Source organism: Hyperoodon ampullatus (assembly GCF_949752795.1).
Source record: "Hyperoodon ampullatus genome assembly, chromosome: 1".
NCBI lineage: Eukaryota > Metazoa > Chordata > Mammalia > Artiodactyla > Ziphiidae > Hyperoodon > Hyperoodon ampullatus.
In genome coordinates, this window is record NC_136914.1 from 188036056 (window position 1) to 188062619 (window position 26564).

Consider the following 26564-nt stretch of genomic DNA (forward strand, 5'->3'; position numbering starts at 1 on the left):
TTGTGCAAATTTGCATCACCACTTCTATGTAAGTTTTAAGGATTTGAATAATTCAGATGCTCTCTCAAAAAATAATAGAAAAGAAATCATGTTCTGTCTTATCAGATGCTTCAGTTCATATAAATAGTGATTTTGGTTACATTTTCCTTCTTAAAACAACAAAAAAAGTACTTGCTCATTGTTTACATTAAATATTATTTTATGCTATAATGCCAATTTTAACAATAATCATTACAATACCATTCATTACCTTACCTTTTTTTCCACTGAAATAGAAATATGCCAAAACATTTTTATAATTCTTTAAAAAATATTAGTTGTAATGAATATTCATTTCAATGCTAGTGTGGATTTACCAAGTGTTGAATTGTTATATGCATTTTTTTTCAGTGTCATAGCTTTATTTTTTTTTAACATCTTTATTGGAGTATAATTTCTTTACAATGTTGTGTTAGTTTCTGCTGTATAACAAAGTGAATCAGCTATATGTGTATATATATCCCCATATCAACTCCCTCTTGGGTCTCCTTCTCACCCTCCCTATTCCACCCCTCTAGGTGGTCACAAAGCACCTAGCTGATCTCCCTGTGCTATGGGGCTGCTTCCCACTAGCTACCTATTTTACATTTGGTAGTGTATATATGTCAATGCTACTCTCTCACTTTGTCCCAGCTTACCCTTCCTCCTCCCCACATCTGCAAGTCCATTCTTTATGTCTGTGTCTTTATTCCTGTCCTGCCCCTAGGTTCATCAGACCCCTTTTTTTTTTTTGATTCCATATATATGTGTTAGCATACGGTATTTGTTTTTCTCTTTCTGTTAACACTGTATGACATTTTAATGAATTGGATTAGTCATATGGCCAGGAAAGAAACTTATTCTTTGACGAAAAATGCTTGTTCCTTAAAGATCACAATCATTCATTATGTAAATCAGTTAATGTTATGTATTAAATGGCCAGATCTTTATGGTTCTGTAGTTTAATGCATTATTTTAATAACTTTTTATGTCTGTGCTAATAGTTGCATATAATTCAGCAAATATTTATTCAGCAAACAATCATTTATAAGTAAATACTTAACTAAGATGCAAAGAAACTTCCTCTGCAAGTATTATGGCAAAATATTTGTTATTTATTGCAGGAAGTTGAGGAATTCTTATTGATGTCATCATTGTAGCATAAGGCATGTGATGTAACACTTAAAGGCTAAGTGCTAAACAGAAGAACCTCAGAGTTATTTCTGCCCCTTGTTAGAACTTTATTTGAAAATTTTATATCTTCACTGGCATTTTTATTTCTCTCTATGTGACTAAATTAATTTTGACACTAAATTTAAAGCTTACGTTTTTCATATCAGTTTGAACTACACTGAAGATAACATGTAAGAAAGATGATATGCATATTTTTCTGTAAGCTGTACTCTCAAAATATATGCTCAGATCACCCTTCTCACACAGCTGGTTCATGCCTCCATCATCTTACCTGAATGACTACCAATATCTAAATCTTTCTATTGGTCTGTGTTTGTTAATCACTAATTACTGTTCAACATGGAATGCCATATCAAACTAGAAGCAATCACACATTTTGAGGTACACTCTACCCTCTCTAAATATCATTTTAAGGCCTGAAAAATGATGCCCAAATCAGCATGATAAATCTGCCAAAGACTCAGACACTTGTAAGTATAAATGATGTTAATCACAACCAGTAGAAGGTATTAAAAAAGATTAATGGAAGAATACAAAGCATGAAACCTGTGAGATAATCTCTTTCAGTGCATAATTATGCTGCTGCAATATTTCCTAATAAATGATGCAATTTGGGAAAATGAACACTTAAATAGAAGGTTTGTTTGGAAGTAGATACCCTCTAGTACTTTTTATCTACATTGTTTAAACAACTTTTGAACACCATTTTTATTGTTTGGCAAACCAACTCATTGTATAAAAGAGCTTGATTTTGTCAATCCCAGTACATTTCAGGAATATAGCCTCAGTGTTTGGTGAGGGAATTCTGTGCAATATAACTAATATAACTGAGGTTAAATTCACATAGTATAAAATTAACCATTTTAAAGTCAACAATTCAGTGGCATTTAGTAGACTCACAATGTAGTACGACTATCAATTCTATCTAGTTCAGGAACATCGTCATCATTCCAAAAGGAAACACAAACCCGTTAAGCAGTTACTCCCTACTTGCCCTTCCCCTCTGCCACTGACAACCACCAAGTTGTGTTCTGCCTCTATGGATTTATATATTTTGGATATTTCCTATAAGTAGAATGACACAGTATGTGACCTTTTGTGTCTGGCTTTTTTCACTTAGCCTAATGTTTCAGAGTTCTTCCATGTTGAAGCATATCTCGGTACTTCTTTCCTTTTTATAACTGCATAATATTCTGTTACATGTGTACACAGCAGTTTGTTTATCCATTCATACATTGGTGGAAATTTGGGCTCTTTTTCTGTTTTGGTTTTTGTGGATACTGCTAATATCCACACACATACACACACACATAGATACATGTATTTAAGCACACACAGATATACATGTATTTAAGCACCTGTTTTCAGTTCTTTTGAATGTATATCCAGAATTGGAATTGCTGGGTCATATTGTAATCATTTACTTTTTGAGGAACTGCCAAACTGTCTTCCATAGTGATTGAACCATTTTACATTCCCACCAGCAATGTACAAGTGTTTCAATACCTCCGTGTTTTCATCAACTCGTTATTTTCCCATCTGTTTTGTTAATTATTCTAGTGAGTATGGAGTACTATTTCATTGTAGCTTTGATTTGTATTCCCCTGATGACTAATGATGTTGAGCGTGTTTTCATGTGCTAATTTGCCATTTGTATATCTTCTTTGGAGAAGTATCTATTCTTTGTCTATTTTTTAATTGGGTTGTTTGTCCTTTTTGCTGTTGAGTTGTATGGAGTCCTTTATATATTTGGAGAACCAGACCATTATCAGATATATGATTTGCAAATATTTTCTCCCATTTTGTAGGGTTTATTTCACTTTCTTGATACTGTACTTTGATGCACAAAAAATTTTTAATTTGAGGAAGGTCAATATATCTATTTTTCTTTTTTTAAAAATACATATAGTATTGCTATTCTGTTTATTTATTTGTTTATTTTTAATTTATTTTATTTATTTATTTTTGGCTGTGTTGGGTCTTTGCTGCTGTGCATGGGCTTTCTCTAGTTGTGGCGAGCGGGGGGCTACTCTTTGTTGCAGTGCGCAGGCTTCTCATTGCGGTGGCTTCTCTTGTTGTGGAGCATGGGCTCTAGGCACACAGGCTACAGTAGTTGTGGCACGCAGGCTTCAGTAGTTGTGGCTCACAGGCTGTAGAGCGCAGGCTCAGTAGTTGTAGCACATGGGCTTAGTTTCTCCGCGGCATGTGGGATCTTCCCGGACCAGGGCTGGAACACGTGTCCCCTGCATTGTTAGGCAGATTCCTAACCACTGCACCACCAGGGAAGCCCTACCTGTTTTTCTTTGTGCTGTTCATGCTTTTGTTATCATATTTAAGAATACATTATCAAATCCCAAATCATAAAGATTTATCCCTATCCTTTTGTCTAAGAGTTTTATGGTTTCAGTACTTACATATAGATTTTTGATCCATTTTGAGTTAAATTTTGTATATGGTATGAGATAGTCCAATTACGTTCTTTTGCATGTAGATCTCCAATTGCCCCAGCACTGTTCGTTGAAGAGATTATTTTTTCCCTATTGAATGATCTTGGCATTCTTGCTGAAAATCAACTGTCCACAGACGTATGGATTCATTTCTGGACTCTGAATTCTATTCACCAGTATACATGGGCACTTTCGAATGCCCTAATTTTCCAAGAAACTCTCTACCCAGTTTTTCCTGCCAGGCTTTTGGTTTTCTACTGTATACCTCAAACATAAACTATGGCCTCAGATGGCTGCAGGTTGCTCCCTGACTTACACTGTTTTCCAGGAATACCCACTGCTTTGCCACCTTGAGTGAATTCTGAGTTAGGCAAAACAAGACAAAAACCATGTATTATTCCTTCAGACAGCCTCCAGACCAGTTGGAATAGATAACACAATTCTTTGTGAATAAGGATAGTTTCACTGCCTCCAGAAACAAGGACCAGAGTAGCACACTGGGAATGTTGACCACCATCTTTAAGACCACTCTAAGCCAGGAAGGGCTGGGGCAAGGACAAGTAAAAATGGAACGAATCTTTACTACAATTTTTAAGTTGACTTTTTCTTAATTCTACCTTCATTTGGGTGCTGTCAACCTTTGACTGTTTTCCAGAGTTCTATCAAAGTTGTTTCTGATTTTTCCTGCTTTATTTTTCAATGCTTCTTTAGAGAGACCACCTCTTCAAGCTGTCTACCTCACCATTTTCACTGACATCACTCTTGTGCAATATATTTTCAATTATGTAAAATTTAAGTAGCACTATTATTGATGTTTTATCAGGAGTCATTCTTATGTATTTTTAGTATATGGACTGATAAGATTTACTGCATTTCTAAATGCAGCCTAATGTATACTGCTCTATAGCTTCCATTCAGCTGGTAGCAATAGTCCTCCTTTCCAATTATTTCTGGAATTTTGTGAAAGGATGCTTGTGTGTACTCATAAACTAGTCTTTCAGCTATGAATACCAAAAGACAGTACCTATTTTTTCTCTCTTTTTCCATTTCCCAAATATCCTAACTGTCTACGACATTGGGACACAAGGCACACATCATCTTAAGCAAAGAACTATTTCCATAATAATCACCAGACTATGAAAAATAAGCTATTTAGGTATAATATGGCTCTAAATTCTAATACAATATAAATTTCTAGTGATTTTCTAATTTAATATACAAGGCATAATATAGAGTCGAAGCTTAAACTGAGGAGAAAAATGGAAAACAATAACTGAATTTTCTTCTTTCTTTCATTTTACTATGGATAGATTTTCAGATTTCTTGTTTCTTAAGTTACTTGTGAATAAGTCTCAGAAGCAATAAATGATTTACTTTTCTCTTTGAATGTCATTTTAGAATGGGGTTATCTGAACCATCTGCAGTATGGGAAGTTGATCCAAATCTGATTGTTACAAACTACTCTGGGAATTGATTTTCAGTTATTTGGACAAAACATTTTAAAATGTACAAGGAGCAAAGTCACTTTTTCATAGTCATACCATATGTTCAGAACTTTTTTTTTAGTCCATATCAATAACAACAATAAAATAAAACAAACAGAGTAACTGTGACTCTGATTTTGATTCCTTGGCATTGACTCTCTGTACTCAACTACCATATGTGGTGCGGATTGCTTAAATTCCACTATAACAACAAAAGCACTTGCATTAAAATGAAAGCCTTTTATCTATCAAAAACAAATTATGCTTTTATACTTGATAAATATTTTTAATGTTTTGTTAAATTAATGTAACCTCTCCTTCACAATAGATACTTGTTAGACCTTAATTAAAATGCCATGTACAATGTCAGATTGTAATATCTAAGACATAAATGTAGAACTTGTTTTAGAGAACATAATAAGTGACAAAAGTGTTATAAAACAAGTTACATGGGAGAATAAAAGCTTAAATATTTGAAAGTGTGTATTCTCAACAGTGAAAAGGTTAAGAATTAGTATTAAAAGTATTCTAAGTATGAGAATTTTTCCCAAAGGCTGTTCATCTCCCATTATACATAATACTTAAGAAATATCTAAATTTCAAGAGAATAACAAAATGGTAAAATTGTTAGTGTATCAACAAAAGAGTTTGTTTTTATAAATTGTAAAATGAGAGAATGAATGTTCATAAAATTATATTATCTTGAAAAGAATGTAAAATATGCAGCCTGAGTGCTCTTTTGAAAGCAATTATAATGTATTTAAATATGGTTATAATAGAGAATAAAAAGAAATATTAAAAAACCTATAATATCTATGAAAGTTTTAATATTCCACTGTATATTTTCTACAATAAGACTCAGTTATTTTGAAATTTGGAAAGAAGAAAAATTTTAATCTCTATGGTTTATTCAAAGACGAAATTTAGATGTTTGCATTTCTATAGTGGTCACATATGTGACAATGAATGGGAGTGGTGATATAGATTAAAGAAATCACTTTTTTACTCAAAGCATTATGAAACTGCTGAAGATTAATGGACTCTTTTACCTTTGAAATAATCACAAACAAGATAGATATCTTTCTTCCTGTAATGAATTAAGCATAGTTTGTTTTGGTTTTTTTTTTTCCCTTGGAGGCTACAGAATCAACTCACTTATCTCATTCAGTTTGGCAATTTTTCATTATTGCTAAGAGGTTCAATAGCCTTAAAAGCCTTTTTTCAATTTTCAGCATGAATTCTAGAATCGGTCATCTTAAATACTCAAGCTATGTTTGTTGAAAGGAAAAAAAAAAAAACTATCAAAAGTAGTTCACAATAGTAGAAAGACTCCCTGTGACATAATATCTTTTTCTGTCTCATGTGTTTGTTTGTTTTCTCTGTTACTAGTACCGGGATTCTAACCTTAGGGAAAGCACTGGACAGGGAAAGCACTGATCGCTACATTCTGATCGTCACTGCTTCTGATGGCAGGCCAGATGGGGTGAGTACACTCTTTGGGAAAGGGTTTTAAAAATAGTCCTAAAGAAACTGAGAGAACCTTGTAGTTTATATTCTAAAACAATTTATTACAATCATGAATTTATGAATTAATCTCTTTTTCATTTGGAGCAACTACTTAAAATTAGTCAAAGTGCTTTTTTCTCCAATGGGTTCTTTTGCGGTACGCAGGCCTCTCACTGTTATGGCCTCTCCCGTTGCAGAGCACAGGCTCCGGACACGCAGGCTCAGCGGCCATGGCTCAAGGGTCCAGCTGCTCCATGGCATGTGGGATCTTCCCAGACCGGGGCACGAACCCGTGTCCCCTGCATCAGCAGGCGGGCTCTCAACCACTGCGCCACCAGGGAAGCCCTCCAATGGGCTCTTTTAATCAATGAACCTATATTCTGAATTTGTTATGGAGCTGCAACTTTGACTTGACAGAATAGATACGGAATTTGCTCTCTTACCTAATTTATGGGGAAAATGAAATCTAACTTAGTCTAAGAAGTATTTCATTGTGTCCATCACCAGCACAGCACTGGCAGTTCTGGCAGTTTTACCATGTTGGAATCTATTTCCTTTAAAGTCACTTTTTTGAGGGTGGGGGACAGTGGACGGACAGGAATTTGTGCATAAATACCTTAAAGCACTTAGGAAACCAAGTTGACTGATTCTACAGGTTATTTGTAAGCAGCGCTCAGAATCTTGACTAATCCTTCATGATTGAAATGGTTTAAAAGGGCCAATAATTCTAGGGAAGATAAATTTTATTTCCTCTGCACCTAAAAATTAGTATTAAAAATAAATAAATTGGGGCTTCCCTGGTGGTGCAGTGGTTGAGAGTCCGCCTGCCAATACAGGGGACACGGGTTCATGCCCTGGTCTGGGAAGATCCCACATGCCGCGGAGCGGCTGGGCCCGTGAGCCATGGACGATGAGCCTGCGCATCCAGGGCCTGTGCTCCACAACGGGAGAGGCCGCAGCAGTGAGAGGCCCGCGTACCGCAAAAAATAAATAGATAGATAGATAGATAGTTTAGTTATGTAGGTGTGTTTTTAAATCATTTGATTGTATTCTTCAATCTACCCATCCACAACTGCCACTATTCTGATTTTTAAACACTGTAACAATGCGTTCGTTGGCAGTGCTTTATTAGACTGTTTTTTTCACCATTTCTATGCCACAAAGTAGCTTTTGTCTTTAGTCTAGTGCATATCGGCCAACTCAGCACTGTTCTCTAGAAATAATTTCAAATTCAGTATAAGTGTCTAGAAGACTCACCCAATTCAAATAGCAATGTATCTCCAGTTTACTTGAAATGACTTCTTTAATCAAAAAATAGACTGGATGGGGGTATATAATGCTCTCCTCATGCTTTTTGAGGTGGATTGCTGTAGAAAATTTGCCATACAAAGTTGATACTAGACAGTTTTATCATCTTAATTAAAAATTAGAAAAAAGATAAGGATAATTACTTAAATTTGGTAAACAATCTGCCCATAATAAGCTATTTGCCACTTTTCAAACATTAAATAAACAGCTATATGTGGAAAATAAAATATACAAAACAGTTCTAGTAAATAGTGAGGCCAAGAGAAGGCACTTAAAGATTAGGCGAGACAATAAAAATAAAATCTAAGATTACTTTTTACATATGCAATCCCCTTAATTAATATGGTGTGCCTATATAAGATATATGTAAAGAAGTCAGTGAGAATCTCAAGAAGAAAATAATTGAGAACTTGGCTTATAATGAAAGTTTAATGTGTAATTTGGCTAGGAAGTAACTGAGGGGGAAAATTCTAAGGAAAAGAGGGAATTATTAAGCATGGAGTAAGGGGTATAATTAGAGTGAAGTAAAATTAATAAGGAGGTTTTAGGTCAACCATTTGAGATAGGTCACATGATGAATCAGAAATTAATGGAAGTAATACTAGCTAGGACCTTTTACCTCTGGCCTTAAAAGTAAGATTTCTTAAACAACAGTAAAGATGGAAAAGAAATAGCATATTAAGCTATCTGGCATAGTTTCAGTCTACTAATTATGGCTTTGGCCACATAAAAAACTGAAAATAAGTTCTGGGCTAACATTAGTGGTTTAGTTCTTTCTAGAGATTTTTTTTTCAGTTATTTACTTGTTAATTTCAATTCTTCTTGGCCAGGTCACTTGGCATTTCTAGTTCCCTCAATTTTTCTTTCTTTAAGAATGAATAAGGTCTCATTCAGCTTTAAAATAGCGATCATTTTAAGCAAATTTGTTTCATTTTCAAAAGCTTGTACTGAGAATATCACTAGGAAAAGAAACATTTAGATTTCAAACAAAAGCTTCTTCAGTTAGTTTCATCATTTATATAATTTTAGGTATCGACTTATACATGTGCACATACAGTGGGGTGTTGAAGAAGGAAGTAATTACAAAATAATAATAGTCTCATATTTTGATAGCACTTTTCTTATCTAAATATTTAAACTTATGTCCTTTGTAGAATTATAGTAAAATTAACCCTTTAGCCTTAATAATCACAGGTTTTAAGAAAGGTGTTTAATAAGAACACAGGTGGACGGACTTTTCTTAAATAAAAGGATTACCAGCAATTTATGTGAAACAGATTGCAAAGATATAATTTGAATATTGCAGAATAGAGTCAATAGTTCTAATGTGTAGCCCAGAAATCTGCATTTTTAATGATAATCCAAGTGATTCTGATGCAAGTGATCTTCAGACCTCTTTCCAAGAAATATATAAGCTGGAAGTTATTCTATGTGTGTTTATTACTTTACATTTCTGCCAGAGAAATGGATATTCTTTATTTCATATACTATCTCTAAGATATGGATAAATACATCTATATGGTCTATAAATTTCAGCCCCTAATAGCACAGGAATGGTGGATTTGTTATTTACTTCTTAGTTCACCTAGTGATCCAGTTCTCATCTATACCACCCAGTTACAGACCACAGCCTTTGAGGACCCAGTATAGTCTGAAATGAGCCCACTCCATAGTGTCAAGAATGGGAATTTTAAAGAATAGGATGGACACCAGTAAAGGAAATACAGATAGGCTGGCACTTTATGCAAGCAGTTAGAAGGAAGGTCAGCAAACTCTAGCATGGCTACTCTTAGATTTTGGCTCCCAGATGTCCATTTTAATGTCCCCTTCACCCTCAGGCAAATTGGGAACTACTGCTACTATAAAGGCACATCTTTTTACTAGCTTTAAATCTTTTACTAGCTTTAACTCTAACACAACTTTTAAAGAAATAACATTTGTTAAACTGATTTTTGTTATTAAAGCAATGTGTCTCTCTTAGAGAAAATTTGGAAAATATATAAAAGTTAAAAGGAGAAAATAACATGACCTGTATTTCATCTAATCAGATGACATTTAAATTTATACATATCCATATACATCTACACACAAGCATATGTTGATGTGCATGCATTCTTTAAATTAAATGATTTCATGGAGAGATGCACACAGAAGAGTGCACAAACCATAACTGTGCAGCTTAATGAATTTTCACATAGTGAAAATACTTGTATAATCACTATTCAGAACAAGAAACAGAAATTAATTAGCACTCCAGAAGCCCAGCCTTACAATCGTGCCAGTTTCTACTCTACCTTCTTCACAAAAGTGATCCCTATCCTGACTTCTATCACAGTGGAGTATTTCTGCCAATCTTTGAAATTTATATATTTGGAATCACGTAGTGTGTACTGTGTTGTGTCTGACTTCGTACACTCAGCCTTATATTCATGAAATTCATTGAGGTGAATGTAGTCTGTACATTCTTAGTATCACATGTTATTCTGTTGTGTGCAAAAAACACAATCTATTATATAAACATCTACTATTGGTGGGCATTTAGGTTGTTTCCCAGCTTTGACTAAACAACACTGTTCTACTTGTCTTTGACATTTCTTTAAATAAAATTTTATTGGAGTTTTAAATACAGAAGTATATACAAATCATGCTGAATAGCTGTATAAATTTTCACAAAATAAGCCCATCAATGTAGCTAGTACACAAATAAAGAAATAAGCCATTATCAATACCCAAGAATTCCCTGCTATGCCTGGTAATATTTTTAATGACCACTGGACATTATATGTGAAAAATTATAAAGGCTTGGAATAAAATTATATTGCTCAAAAGAAGATTTAATATATGTCTGTTAAAATAAGGACAGATCACCTTAATCCAACCAAAATTTGACTATTGAGTTTTAATCTGAGTAAGGCCTGGTCTAGACCTTATGCAGCATTACTCATAGCGTATAGAACTTCAGTGATCCCAACAAAGCATGTGCTATATTCAGTCTTTGATTAGACAGAGCAGTTTCCAGCTTGTGTCATGTATGAAGATGTTCCTTGATTTTGCAACAGAAAGGATGGGGTATTTACCAGGACTTCTCCTCCTTAGTAGCTAGGAAGTCCAGTTTTTGACCCCTCGGGCCCATGACTGCTGCAAAATTTCTTCAGATTCACTTCCTCTAAGTCACTTCTTTATGCTCAGCTTTTTAGCCTCTCACCCCACATCACTTACAGATTAGGGCAAATCCTGTTTGTCTTTTTTAAACTGAAAGTTAAGTAATTCTCTCATGACAGTACCATCCTGCTTTTCCTCCTACTTTTTATTTGCATGTTATTAAATATTTAATATCATAGCATAGTGGATTTTTCATTTTCCAGCCTAGAATACTTTCGTTCTCTAATTTTGGTCTCAGCCTTCTGTGATCTGCCCCTCACTGTGACAGAGCTGGGTGGAGGGCATGTGCTATACTCAGGCTTTGATTAGACAGAGCATTTTCCAGCTTGAGTCATGTATGAAGATGTTCCTTGGATAGTGCAAAAGTCATTGACCTACAGTATGTTCTCGAGGTGCAGCAGGCTAGGAATTTTACCTTTTAACCAAGTAGCACATACTACTGGTAGGATTACCCACTTACCATTTTCTTAGGCTGTATAACCAAAAGGTTGTTTGTGTGTGTGTGTGTGTGTGTGTGTGTGTGTGTGTGTGTGTGTGTTTTATGATTAGTGGTCCTCAAACTCTTGGTTTAGATGTGAACCTAGAAAATTACTAATATAGTATTTTCTGGTAGTATTTGCTTACCTGAAAATATCCATTTGACATACCATGCTATTTTATAATGTACTAGTTATATTTTTAAACAGTACAACATATAAGTGGTAAAAACTGCAGAAATGTTACATTTCAGAGAAAAAGGGGTAGAAGTGTCTATAAACAAAAACTTACCACCCACAAAATGTGAACAAGATAAAGGTAAAACACTTTCTAAAAATAAGCCTCCAGGAAATATTTGACATTTTCAAGAAGATGTTTGCCCTTTAATATTATTTGTTTTGTCCATCTGTTTTTTGAGGTGTTTGAAAATTGCGAGATTCCTCTTTTTTTTTTCTTCTCTTTTTTGGAAAGCTAAGGAATAGGAATAGTAATAAGATGCCTTTCAGATAGACAAATGCCAGTATGACTAATTAACTGACATCAAAATAAAAATAACTCCTCTCACATTTAATCCCCCCCCCATTTTTATTTTCTTTAAGACCTCAACTGCCACGGTAAATGTGGTGGTGACAGATGTCAATGACAATGCTCCAGTGTTTGATCCCTATCTTCCCAGAAATCTATCAGTGGTGGAAGAAGAAGCCAATGCGTTTGTGGGTCAAGTAAGGGTAAGTGGAATATTTATGTGTATCTTAAATGTATTTTTTAAAAGTGAGTAATTCTCTTACATTTTAATTTGAAAAGAGATTCAGCTAATGCCATGTGTTAAATGATAGAGCATCAGAATTATCTGAAAACAATAAGCAAGATCACTTGGGTATAAGACAAGATGTCTTATCACTTGGGTATAAGACAAGATGGAATAAAGTGCATTCATTCTTGATCACTGTGCTGGATAACTTTCAAGATTTTTTTTTTTTTATAAACCATATTGTGTCCATTTGGATTTAAGTTGTTAAGCTCGTTGATTTATATTTTATGACCATTGTATAATTTAAACATTGATTCATTTGAGAGTATTATTTTCTTATTTAATATATATTTTTACTTTCTGGAATAACAATAAAGTATTTTTAGAGAAGTATGTAATTATCTATACCATTAAGCATAAATTTGGAAATGCATACCTCAAACAAAACACAAATGCTTAGATGTAATGTCATTTGCTTGTGTAAACATATCTTTAGCATCTCCTGTGTACCTTACATTTCAGTTGCATCCCTGTCCAACATACTCAACATTCATTTCTAGGCATGCTCTCTTAATTCCTAACTGGAAATATTAGCCAGTTTCTCTTACTCTTTTGATGAATAATCCCATTTTTCTTAAATCAGAGACAATACTTTTTTCAATTAGGCCATGTCTGGTCTTGAGCATAGTGGTCTAGAAATCATAAGATGAGGGAAATTTTTGAGGAATGTACATATATCTTGAAGTGTTGACCTCAGATGATGCATCTATGTGGTCTCCAGACAAGGAAAGAATCCTCCAGCAAGAGTGAGTCAACCTGGTACCCCAAGTCCAGGTTTCAGGGTCCTACATATTTCCTGTTAAGGCCTGGAGTTTTAAATAAGAGGTTTGCCGGTGCTTTGCAGTAAATCTTCTCTACAATTCAACTACTATTACAATCAAACAAAGGGTCTGTTTTTTCAGTTCAATCTTCTCTCTGGCTTTAAAAGAGGAGGGTTTCTTTAAATGCTGTTAGCGAGACCCCTCTGACTTGAGCTTGAGCTCATCAGTTTTTTTCCTGAGAGCACTGACAATACTTGCAACAACTGTTAACTCCATAGTCATTGTCATTATCATTGTCACTATCTTTCTCAAATCCTGGAGAAATTGATAAGATATACATCCCTTTATGCCTTTTTACCATCCCAATTCACCACAAGAGAGAGTTTTGTAATTATTCTGTTACAACATGCCAAGTGGTCTTGATGCCATGTGGCCAGCAAGACATTCAACCTCAGAACCCCACACAGTACCTCTGGTATCAAAAGTTTTACTGTAGATTCTACACGAAAAAACCTGGCGACAAGAGTCAGGTATAAATAGTTTTTCTGAGAAGTTAAAGTAATACTAATAGGGAAGTGAGGAAGTGATGCAGAGAAGAGAAGGCAGACAATAAAGGGATTGCAGTTAACCAGCTGTCCTTAAGAGAAATGGAGCTTAAAAGGGCAAATTCTGGGAAGTGACACAAAATACATTCCCCAGAATTAATGATCCTGAAAAGTGATGGAACTGGTAAATTCACACACTAACACCTGAGAGTTCTTGGTCAGCGATGCTGTGGATGAGGGCACATTTTCAGCACTTCCTGCCTCCAGGCAAGCATCCAGCTCTCTGCAATTCTGATGTAAGGGCTTTCAGTGAGACTGCAGTTACTAGCAGATGGAAGTTGGCCAGAAACTATACATGCTCTGAGGGACATGCATGGGGCACTGACAGTTTCTGTTACACCAAGCAAAGAAGGTGATTAAATCTATAAGAGGGGCATGTTCTGAAAACAGAGAAAGGGGGCAATGTTGAAGCTGATTCATGAAGGATGAATACTGGTGAGACGGAAGTTGAAAGGGGTTAGAAACTATCTAAGGAAAGTTGATTGCATGGATAAAAGCATAGACAAATGACAGCATGTGACATGTCATAATTACATTAAATAAGATGTGACACATCATAAATGTTTCTCTTTGCCATGTTGTAGAAGGTGCTGGGGAGACCTCTAGAGGGTCTGAGGTGCTGGTATCATTAGATTTTTATTTTATAAAGATTGCTGCTAAGGAGATTGTAATGGAAGATTATAAATCCAGAAAGGTGAATTAGAAGGCAATTATAATAGCCCAGCTGAAATCCATGGCTGTACATTCCAAACCAGTCTAACAGCTCTTCCCTTTCGCCGTGGGTGTGTTTTTGTTATTAATTTTGAGGTGTACCTTTGAACACTGGGATCTCTGAAACTACTAGGTCTGTAGAACTATACTTGTGAAGGGAACTTGCTTGCAGCTTTAACAATTAGAAACTCTTCCCAAATAAAACTTGTCTTCGGAAAAAAAAAAAAAAAAACTTGAACTAATGTGATAGTTTAATCATAATGATAGTTAAGTTATATTACAGTTGTCACTCTAGGATGCCACTTTGATGAGAACTGAGAATTATTTTAATCATATCTGTCAAGTATTCAGATAAAATAAAGAGATATTGGAAATTTAGGAAAATTATCTTTCCCATTTCTTTTAATTTACTTAGCATTGGAGACATAAAACCCATAGGGAATATACAGGTCATAACACATACATAGACATTAGCATGCTGATTGATTTTTAGTTTTATTTTTCCTTTCCCTTAACCTATCTTTGCCACTTTTCCTAGTGATTCTTTGTCTTTGAAAGAATTACAGCATTTACTTTTATTTATTGTCTCCTGGTTCTTAAATTTGATGAGAAACATTCTCTATAATTTCTCAGCATTAAAAATTGAAATATAGACTTTAGCACTCATAATTTGATAAAGGAATAATTATCCTGGTCTTTAGGCAATAACATGTTTTCATAAAAAACAAAATGAGCTTGAAAGTACAAAGGAGAAGGAAACCATCCAAAGTAGTCGCATCCCACTGATTCAGCACAGTTCCAGTTCATAGAATGGAACTTCGATGCATCACAATGGTCTCCTATTGCTACCTAATGATAACTATATAATACATTAATTTCGCTAAATGACTCATGCTCCACTTATAAAATTTAATTTTAACTGTCACCAAAAACTATTAAGACACACTTAAAACCAAAATATGTATGGTTAGTTATTGTATTCAATTTGAGTTACCAACTTCACATTTTTGTTCTAATGACATTTTAGTACGAGTAAACCAATATTTGAATTCAAATGCTAAAGGAACCATGTATTTCCTTTTTATTTATTAAGGTAGTGTTGTAGTATCAAACTTTACTTACTAGGTAATACTTCTGAAGCAATATTTCTGGATTATACAGAGCCAAAAGTTTTATTAGCATATTAAAAATAAACTTTAAAAAAAATTGAAGTATAGTTGATTTACAATGTTGTGTTAGTTTCAGGTATACAGTAAAGTGATATGGTTATGCATATATATATATATTTTCAGATTATTTTTGTAATAGGGGCAGAGTGGGCACGCAGCCATTAGTATTATATATGACTATTAACATGCAACCCTTAATGCGGTTAGAGGTCCCGCTCAGTCAGCCTCGTTGTGGTCTTCTGTGCAGAATGTGACAAGAGGCAGATGGAGACCTTCTCCCCTGGGCCCTCCAGGCCCTGCAGCCTCAGGCCGCTGGGTGAGCTGGGGGCCCAGGGACAGGCTGAGGGCTGTGTCCTGCAGAGTTCCAGAGCCCTCGCCAGGGCCGCCCACTGGCCAGGCCCAGGCCTTGAAGCAGCTGCGAACCTCTCCCCCATCCCGGCTTTCATGACCTAATGGTGGCCGCAGTCTCCATGGGCCATAGTCTGTGGAGGCCTCAGCAACTGGACTACATGGACACTGCCATTAAGGTAGCAGCTTCAACCAGCTTCAGTCTCTACATTCAAATTCAAAAATTGGTACAGCTTAGTTCAGTTGTCTACCCCTAGGAGGTGGCCAGAGGTCAGGGTTCGATAACATTTTCCCCTATAGGTTATTACAAAATATCGGGTATAGTTCCCTGTGTTATACAGTAGGTCCCTGTTGGTTATCTATTTTAGATATAATAGTGTGTTTATGTTAATCCTGAACACCTAATTTATCCTCCCCTCTTTCCCCTTTGGTAACCATAGTTTGTTTTCTATGTCTATGGGTCTGTTTCTGTTTTGGAAAAAGTTCACTTGTATCTTTTCTTTTTTTTTTTTAGATTCCACATATAAATGATATCATATATTTGTCTTTCTCTGCCTTACTTCACTTAGTGTGATCATCTCTAGGTCCATCCATATTGCTGCAAATGGCATTATTTCATTCTTTTTTATGGTTGAGTAATAGTCTGGCTAAACTTGTTTTTTAATGTAGAAGTTACTATACACAGATATAGTACACCACACTTAAATTTGAGAATCTTTTCCATATTCTCAAAACACAAGCAGTAGCAGTATAATTGGGGGAAAGATGTATATAGAATAAAATCTAGCAAACACAGTAAGAATAGATTGTGCCTCTATGTCAAATGTCAAATGTGTCATACTGATTATTTACTAAAAGGAATGAAAAACACCACAAAGGGTTAAGGTGGCTCTGTCAGGATTCATGGGAAAAATGTATCATCTGCAGTAACTTAACAAATTAGCAAGATTCTATTAAAAAAAAAAAAAGGAAATAGATATACCAGGTGGATGTGATGTAAGACATAATTGAGCCTAAAAGGCAATTTGAGAAAAAGTCAGTTGTCTGTCAATAATGGAAAATTTGCTTAGAGAAGTTCTAGAAAATTGGTTAATACATGTTGAGTTCAGATGGGGTAGGCCAGGAAGCCCTAATGAAATAGCCACTGATAAAGAGACTTTACTTGTCAGTGTAATGTTTTGTTTAGTACCCTTCACAGTATTTCACAGGAGATAAAAAATCATGATGCTTAGTTCAATATGGTGTGTGTCATTTTCATTTGTTTTCTCAACTAATGTCTCATAGATTCAATCTTGAGTCTGGGTTGGAGAGTGGGGGGAAGATAAAGGAAGATCTTTTAATAAACACAGTCTTAGATACAGGGTCACAAGAGAACTTCTTTGTACTTTCCAACAGAGTCTAGCTTATTAAGGAGAATAAGAGGGTGTTTTTACTTAGGCACACTTGCTGCTGTAGGTGCTTCAGCGCATCACTCTGTGTGCATGTTTCAGGTCAGTGGATACTGAAGGGAGAGCAGCAGAGAGAAACCTTGGAGCTCATATCAAAGGTGTCTAGCCTTCACGATAGCATTTCTTTGAGGAGTTTCTTAGGGGCCAGAATTCTTTTTCAGTTCTTCATCTCAGTTTTCAGAGTAGCCCTGGGCATGCATGCATGCACAGATTCATCAGAGAAGGCATATTTGGAAACAACAATGCCTGTTAAGGTTAAAAAAGGTTCTCAGCATTATATACAATACAGAGTGAACCTCTTCCCAGCAGACTTCCAATTCTACAAACTTGTAGAATTTCATATGCTGAACTGACTTCTTTTAGCTCTAAGTAACAAAAATAAAGCTCTGAGTCAACAAAATGTTCTTCCAGTTCTAAAATAAAAGAGGCTGAATTTATTTAACCTGAAACAGAAATGTATTCCCATCGTGAGATCTGCATGCTAAATCTCAGCTGGGATGAAGTGGTAGGGCTTCAGTTTTAAACCCTTAAGGCAGTTTTAAAATCATTAGTAAACTGAAGTGTTTAGAAGGGTAGTGATGGTGCCATTTTAAAAAGAAATTGATATCTCCTTCAACTATACAATTTAATATTAAACAAAATAAATCTGAACCTCAGTGGTCTGTCGCTGATTAATGTAATTGTCGTCTCCTTGTGTGGGGTTCTAAAAATGAAATGAAGGTGGGGAGCTTTACGGTGTTTTATTTAGCTCTTGTAGCTCAGCATGGTGTTCAACAGTGCCTAAAACTATAATACTTCTTTTTTAAGTGGGCCACAAGTGTGGATTTTTATGGGTTCTCTTGTCAAATCAAACCATATAATGCAGAAACTGTGCTCAGTCAAGTAAAGAAAAGAAGCCCACACAATTTGAAAACTTAATGATGTCCATTTTAATGCTGCTACCTAAAAATATTTTTAATGGAGATTTATCTATTGCTTGTGAGTATTTTTGAAGCTTGGTGATCTTTCAGATATTCAATTAGTGGTTCATAAATAGATTAGAAAATTTTATGCATATATATATATTTTTAAATTATTTATTATTATTATTTTTTTGCTTTATAACAAATTTAATCAGTTATACATATACATATGTTCCCATATCCCCTCCCTTTTGCGTCTCCCTCCCACCCTCCCTATCCCACCCCTCCAGGCGGTCACAAAACACCAAGCTGATCTCCCTGTGCTATGTGGCTGCTTCCCACCAGCTATCTACCTTACGTTTGGTAGTGTATATATGTCCATGCCGCTCTTTCACTTTGTCACAGCTTACCCTTCCCCCTCCCCATATCCTCAAGTCCATTCTCTAGTAGGTCTGTGTCTTTATTCCTGTCTTACCCCTATGTTCTTCATGACATTTTTTTTTTCTTAAATTCCATATATATGTGTCAGCATACAGTATTTGTCTTTCTCTTTCTGACTTACTTCACTCTGTATGACACACTCTAGGTCCATCCACCTCATTACAAATAGCTCAATTTCATTTCTTTTTATGGCTGAGTAATATTCCATTGTATATATGTGCCACATCTTCTTTACCCATTCATCCGATGATGGACACTTAGGTTGTTTCCATCTCTGGGCTATTGTAAATAGGGCTGCTATGAACATTTTGGTACATGTCTCTTTTTGAATTATGGTTTTCTCAGGGTATATGCCCAGTAGTGGGATTGCTTGGTCATATGGTAGTTCTATTTGTAGTTTCTTAAGGAACCTCCATACCGTTCTCCACAGTGGCTGTACCAATTCACATTCCCACCAGCAGTGCAAGAGTGTTCCCTTTTTTCCACACCCTCTCCAGCATTTATTGTTTCTAGATTTTTTGATGATGGCCATTCTGACTGGTGTGAGATGATATCTCATTGTAGTTTTGATTTGCATTTCTCTAATGAGTAGAGATGTTGAGCATCCTTTCATGTGTTTGTTGGCAGTCTGTATATCTTCTGTGGAGAAATGTCTATTTAGGTCTTCTGCCCATTTTTGGATTGGGTTGTTTGTTTTTTTGTTATTGAGCTGCATGAGCTGCTTATAAATTTTGGAGATTAACCCTTTGTCAGTTGCTTCATTTGCAAATATTTTCTCCCATTCTGAGGGTTGTCTTTTGGTCTTGTTTATGGTTTCCTTTGCTGTGCAAAAGCTTTTAAGTTTCATTAGGTCCCATGTGTTTATTTTTGTCTTTATTTCCATTTCTCTAGGAGGTGGGTCAAAAAGGATCTTGCTGTGATTTATGTCATAGAGTGTTCTATGTTTTCCTCTAAGAGTTTGATAGTGTCTGGCCTTACATTTAGGTCTTTAATCCATTTTGAGCTTATTTTTGTGTATGGTGTTAGGGAGTGATGTAATCTCATACATTTATGTGTCCCTGTCCAGTTTTCCCAGCACCACTTATTGAAGAGGCTGTCCTTTCTCCACTGTACCTTCCTGCCTCCTTTGTCAAAGATAAGGTGACCATATGTGCGTGGGTTTATCTCTGGGCTTTCTATCCTGTTCCATTGATCTATCTTTCTGTTTTTGTGCCAGTACCATACTGTCTTGATTACTGTAGCTTTGTAGTATAGTCTGAAGTCAGGGAGCCTGATTTCTCCAGCTCCGTTTTTCGTTCTCAAGATTGCTTTGGCTATTTGGGGTCTTTTGTGTTTCCATACAAATTGTGAATTTTTTTGTTCTAGTTCTGTGAAAAATTCCAGTGGTAGTTTGATAGGGATTGCATTGAATCTGTAGATTGCTTTGGGTAGTAGAGTCATTTTCACAATATTGATTCTTCCAATCCAAGAACATGGTATATCTCTCCATCTATTTGTATCATCTTTAATTTCTTTCATCAGTGTCTTATAATTTTCTGCATACAGGTCTTTTGTCTCCTTAGGTAGGTTTATTCCTAGATATTTTATTCTTTTTGTTGCAATGGTAAATGGGAGTGTTTCCTTGGTTTCACTTTCAGATTTTTCATCATTAGTATATAGGAATGCCAGAGATTTCTGTGCATTAATTTTGTATCCTGCTACTTTACCAAATTCATTGATTAGCTCTAGTAGTTTTCTGGTAGCATCTTTAGGATTCTCTATGTATAGTATCATGTCATCTGCAAACAGTCACAGCTTTACTTCTTGTTTTCCGATTTGGATTCCTTTTATTTCCTTTTCTTCTCTGATTGCTGTGGCTAAAACTTCCAAAACTATGTTGAATAAGAGTGGTGAGAGTGGGCAACCTTGTCTTGTTCCTGATCTTAGTGGAAATGGTTTCAGTTTTTCACCATTGTGGACGATGCTGGCTGTGGGTTTGTCATATATGGCCTTTATTATGTTGAGGAAAGTTCCCTCTATGCCTACTTTCTGCAGGGTTTTGATCATAAATGGGTGTTGAATTTTGTCGAAAGCTTTCTTTGCATCTTTGAGATGATCATATGGTTTTTCTCCTTCAATTTGTTAATATGGTGTATCACGTTGATTGCTTTGAGTATATTGAAGAATCCTTGCATTCCTGGAATAAACCCCACTTGATCATGGTGTGTGATCCTTTTAATGTGCTGTTGGATTCTGTTTGCTAGTATTTTGTTGAGGATTTTTGCATCTAGGTTCATCAGTGATATTGGCCTGTAGTTTTCTTTCTTTGTGACATCCTTGTCTGATTTTGGTATCAAGATGATGGTGGCCTCGTAGAATGAGTTTGGGAGTGTTCCTCCCTCTGCTATATTTTGGAAGAGTTTGAGAAGGATAGGTGTTAGCTCTTCTCTAAATGCTTGATAGAATTCGCCTGTGAAGCCATCTGGCCCTGGGCTTTTGTTTGTTGGAAGATTTTTTATCACAGTTTCAATTTCAGTGCTTGTGATTGGTCTGTTCATATTTTCTATTTCTTCCTGATTCAGTCTTGGCAGGTTGTGCATTTCTAGGAATTTGTCCATTTCTTCCAGGTTGTCCATTTTATTGGCATAGAGTTGCTTATAGTAATCTCTCATGATCTTTTGTATTTCTGCAGTGTCAGTTGTTACTTCTCCTTTTTCATTTCTAATTCTATTGATTTGAGTCTTCTCCCTTTTTTTCTTGATGAGTCTGGCTAATGGTTTATCAATTTTGTTTATCTTCTCAAAGAACCAGCTTTTAGTTTTATTGATCTTTGCTATCGTTTCCTTCATTTCTTTTTCATTTATTTCTGATCTGATTTTTATGATTTCTTTCCTTCTGCTAACTTTGGGATGTTTTTGTTCTTCTTTCTCTAATTGCTTTAGGTGCAAGGTTAGGTTGTTTATTCGAGATGTTTCCTGTTTCTTAACGTGGGATTGTATTGCTATAAACTTCCCGCTTAGACTGCTTTTGCTGCATCCCATAGGTTTTGGGTCGTCGTGTCTCCATTGTCATTTGTTTCTAGGTATTTTTTAATTTCCTCTTTGATTTCTTCAGTGATCACTTCGTTATTAAGTAGTGTATTGTTTAGCCTTCATGTGTTTGTATTTTTTACAGCTCTTTTCCTGTAATTGATATCTAGTCTCATAGCATTGTGGTCGGAAAAGATACTTGATACAATTTCAATTTTCTTAAATTTACCAAGGCTTGATTTGTGACCCAAGATATGATCTATCCTGGAGAATGTTCCATGAGCACTTGAGAAAAATGTGTAGTCTGTTGTTTAAGGATGGAATGTCCTATAAATATCAATTAAGTCCATCTTGTTTAATGTATCATTTAAAGCTTGTGTTTCCTTATTTATTTGCATTTTGGATGATCTGTCCATTGGTGAAAGTGGGGTGTTAAAGTCCCCTACTATGATTGTGTGACTGTCGATTTCTCCTTTTATGGCTGTTAGTATTTGCCTTATGTATTGAGGTGCTCCTATGTTGGGTGCATAAATATTTACAATTGTTATATCTTCTTCTTGGATCGATCCCTTGATCATTATGTAGTGTCCTTCTTTGTCTCTTCTAGTAGTCTTTATTTTAAAGTCTATTTTGTCTGATATGAGAATTGCTACTCCAGCTTTCATTTGGTTTCCATTTGCATGGAATATCTTTTTCCATCCCCTTACTTTCAGTCTGTATGTGTCTCTAGGTCTGAAGTGGGTCTCTTGTAGACAGCATATATATGGGTCTTGTTTTTGTATCCATTCAGCCACTCTGTGTCTTTTGGTGGGAGCATTTAGTCCATTTACATTTAAGGTAATTATTGATATGTATGTTCCTATTCCCATTTTCTTAATTGTTTTGGGTTCGTTATTGTAGGTCTTTTCCTTCTGTTGTGTTTCTTGCTTAGAGAAGTTCCTTTAGCATTTGTTGTAAAGCTGGTTTGGTGGTGCTGAACTCTCTCAGCTTTTGCTTGTCTGTAAACGTTTTAATTTCTCCATCAAATCTGAATGAGATCCTTGCTGGGTAGAGTAGTCTTGGTTGCAGGTTTTTCTCCTTCATCACTTTAATTATGTCCTGCCACTCCCTTCTGGCTTGTAGTGTTTCTGCTGAGAGATCAGCTGTTATCCTGATGGGGATTCCCTTGTGTGTTACTTGTTGTTTTTGCCTTGCTGCTTTTAATATGATTTCTTTGTGTTTAATTTTTGACAGTTTGATTAATATGTGTCTTGGCGTATTTCTCCTTGGATTTATTCTGTATGGGACTCTCTGTGCCTCCTGGACTTGATTAACTATTTCCTTTCCCATATTAGGGAAGTTTTCAACTATAATCTCTTCAAATATTTTCTCAGTCCCTTTCTTTTTCTCTTCTTCTTCTGGAACCCCTATAATTCGAATGTTGGTGTGTTTAATGTTGTCCCAGAGGTCTCTGAGACTGTCCTCTCTTGTTTTCATTCTTTTTTCTTTATTTTGCTCTGCATCAGTTATTTCCACTATTTTATCTTCCACCTCACTTATCCGTTCTTCTGCCTCAGTTATTCTGCTATTGATCCCATCTAGAGTATTTTTTATTTCATTTATTGTGTTTTTAATCGATGCTTGATTCATCTTTAGTTCTTCTAGGTCCTTGTTAACTGTTTCTTGCAGTTTGTCTATTCTATTTCCAAGATTTTGGATCTGGGAAATAGAATCTTGGATCATCTTTACCATCATTATTCTGAATTCTTTTTCAGATAGACTGCCTATTACCTCTTCATTTGTTAGGTCTGGTGGGTTTTTATCTTGCTCCTTCTCCTGCTGTGTGTTTTTCTGTCTTCTCATTTTGCTTATGTTACTGTGTTTGGGGTCTCCTTTTTGCAGGCTGCAGGTTCATAGTTCCCGTGGTTTTTGGTGTCTGTCCCCAGTGGCTAAGGTTGGTTTAGTGGGTTGTGTAGGCTTCCTGGTGGAGGGGACCAGTGCCTGTGTTCTGGTGGATGAGGCTGGATCTTGTCTTTCTGGTGGGCAGGTCCACGTCTGGTGGTGTGTTTTGGGGTGTCTGCGGACTTTTTATGATTTTAGGCAGCCTCTCTGCTAATGGGTGGGGTTGTGTTTCTGTCTTGCTAGTTGTTTGGCATAGGGTGTCCAGCACTGTAGCTTGCTGGTCGTTGAGTGAAGCTGGGTGCTGGTGTTGAGATGGAGATCTCTGGAAGATTTTCGCCGTTTGATATTATGTGGAGCTGGGAGGTCTCTTGTGGACCAGTGTCCTGAGGTTGGCTCTCCCACCTCAGAGGCACAGCACTGACTCCTGGCTCCTCAATTTGGGATGATTTGTTGTCTATTCATGTATTCCACAGATGCATGGTACATCAAGTTGATTATGGAGCTTTAATCCGCTGCTTCTGAGGCTGCTGGGAGAGGTTTCCCTTTCTCTTCTTTGTTCTCACAGCTCCCGGGTCTCAGCTTTGGATTTGGCCCCGCCTCTGCGTGTAGGTCGCCGGAGGGCGTCTGTTCTTCGCTCAGACAGGACAGGGTCAAAGGAGCAGCCTCTTCGGGGACTCTGGCTCACTCAGGCCGGGTGGGAGGGAGGGGGACGGAGTGCGGGGCGAGCCTGCAGCGGCAGAGGTCGGCGTGACGTTGCACCAGCCCGAGGCGCGCCGTGCGTTCTCCCAGGGAAGCCGCCCCTGGATCCCGGGACCCCGGCAGTGGCGGGCTGCACAGGCTCCCGGAAGAGCGGTGTGGACAGTGACCTGCGCTCGCACACAGGCTTCTTGTCGGCGGCAGCAGCAGCCCCAGCGTCCCACGCCCGTCACTGGTCTCCGCGCTTTCAGTCGTGACTCGCGCCCGTCTGTGGAGCCCCTTTAAGCAGCGCTCTTAATCCCCTCTCCTCGCGCACCAGGAAACCAAGAGGGAAGAAAAAGTCTCTTGCCTCTTCGGCAGCTCCAGAGTTTTCCCGGACTCCCTTCCGGCTAGCTGTGGCACACTAGCCCCCCTCAGGCTGAGTTCTCGCCGCCAGCCCCAGTCCTCTCCCTGTGCTCTGACCAAAGCCCGAGCCTCAGCTTCCAGCGCCGCCCGCCCTGGCGGGCGAGCAGACAAGCCTCTCGGGCTGGTGAGTGCCGCTCGGCACCGATCCTCTGTGCGGGAATCTCTCCGCTTTGCCCTACCCAGGTTTGTGGGGAGTTTCTTGCCTTTTGGGAGGTCTGGGGTCTTCTGCCAGCGTTCAGTAGGTGTTCTGAAGGAGTTGTTCCACGTGTAGCTGTATTTCTGGTGTATCCGTGGGGAGGAAGGTAATCTCCGCGTCTTACTCTTCCACCATCTTGCATATATTTTTATAATATTTACTTGGGATATATCCTTTTGCCAGTTTTTAGTCTTACTATCAGCTATTATAATAGGTACATGTATGTGTGCATACATTTGTGTGTATAAATATTCACAGTTGTATAATCCCAGATGCATAATGAATGATATCCATCCTCAACCCCATAGTAACCAATGACCTCTTTATTGCTAAATGTCATTTTATCTGAATAACTTCACTGCTGCATTTGAGATGGATCTCACACTCTCCTTTATGAGACTCTACTACATGTTTGCTCCTGGTTTTCATGTTTAAGCATGTCTGATTCTTTTTGTCTTCCCTTTATCTGTTTCTTCATAAACCTTCTTTAAAAAATATTGTATTAGTCCTTTTCCTCCTAGCTCTATTGATGTAAAACTTGTATACAAAAAGGGACAGATAATTAATGTATGCAATTTGGTGACTTTGAGTTGGGAAATATACATGTACACTTGTGTTACCATCACCACAATCAAGGTAATAACCATATTCATCACCTCCAAAACAAACTCTGGATATTGGAACTGTCTTCTCATTTGTTTTAATTCTACACATTTTGGGGGGAAATTCCACCGACATTAAAAACCACTGTTTTAATTACACTTGGATGCTGATGTCTTCCACAGCTATATCTATAACCGCCTCTGCTCCTTCAGCCTACAGCCTCAAATAGACATTTATCTGTAAAACAAACCCGCCTGAATGTCCTAGAGGCACCTCAAATTCAACATGTTTAAGATTGAACCCTTATTTTCATCTTCCTCAGAAAGGGCTTCTTCTCCTGAATCCTGCCTCTCAGTTTATTATTCCCAAGCCAAACTGGAGAGGCATCTCAGTCTTCTCTTTCTCCCTCACTGTCCGTATCCAGTCAGTCACCAATCTTGATAATTTTACATGCTTCAAATAGTTTTCAAATTTTCTCCTCTCTCCAAAACAACAACAGTCAGGCTCTCATTATATGTCTCCTGACCTATTGTTACAACCTCCTAATACGTTATCCTATCATTAATCTTAACAAGCCTCATACTTATCCTTAATGTAACTGCTGGGGATGTCTCTAACAAACATAATTCAATAGTAGAAAGTAACCCTCAATGCAGCAAACAAGGCACACTTCCCATTACTGCTTTTACAACTTCACCTCCAGGAACACTAACCTGCTTGAGATTACTAATGCACGTTCTCAGAACTCTCCCATGTCTGTTTGCCTCTGCTCATGCCCTCTGCCCTCATTTCTTCATTCTCCATTTTTTATTTAGATAACTCATCCTTGAAAATTTTAGTCAAACATAATCTTTTCCAGAAAAGCTTTTTCTGAACTTTTCTATGTCCTAAATGGCCCATCTCATACTGTGTACAACTTTTTGGTAGCGCTTACCAAAGTCTACTGAAAGTTTCCATTTACTCAAATTTCTTGAAAGCAGAGA

The 26564-nt window shown here is 36.8% G+C and overlaps 1 protein-coding gene across 7 annotated transcripts in view; it reads left to right on the forward strand.

The window, feature by feature from the left end:
• PCDH15 (protocadherin related 15) overlaps nucleotides 1-26564 on the forward strand; it is a gene marked incomplete at both ends in the record, with an annotated part of 736996 nt that overhangs the window by 483189 nt on the left and 227243 nt on the right. For all 7 annotated transcript variants that reach the window (XM_079712493.1, XM_079712490.1, XM_079712491.1 and 4 more), the window contains 2 exons: nucleotides 6533-6626; nucleotides 12196-12324. In XM_079712493.1, the coding sequence (XP_079568619.1) occupies nucleotides 6533-6626; nucleotides 12196-12324 (223 nt within the window). The remainder of the gene's footprint in view (nucleotides 1-6532; nucleotides 6627-12195; nucleotides 12325-26564) is intronic.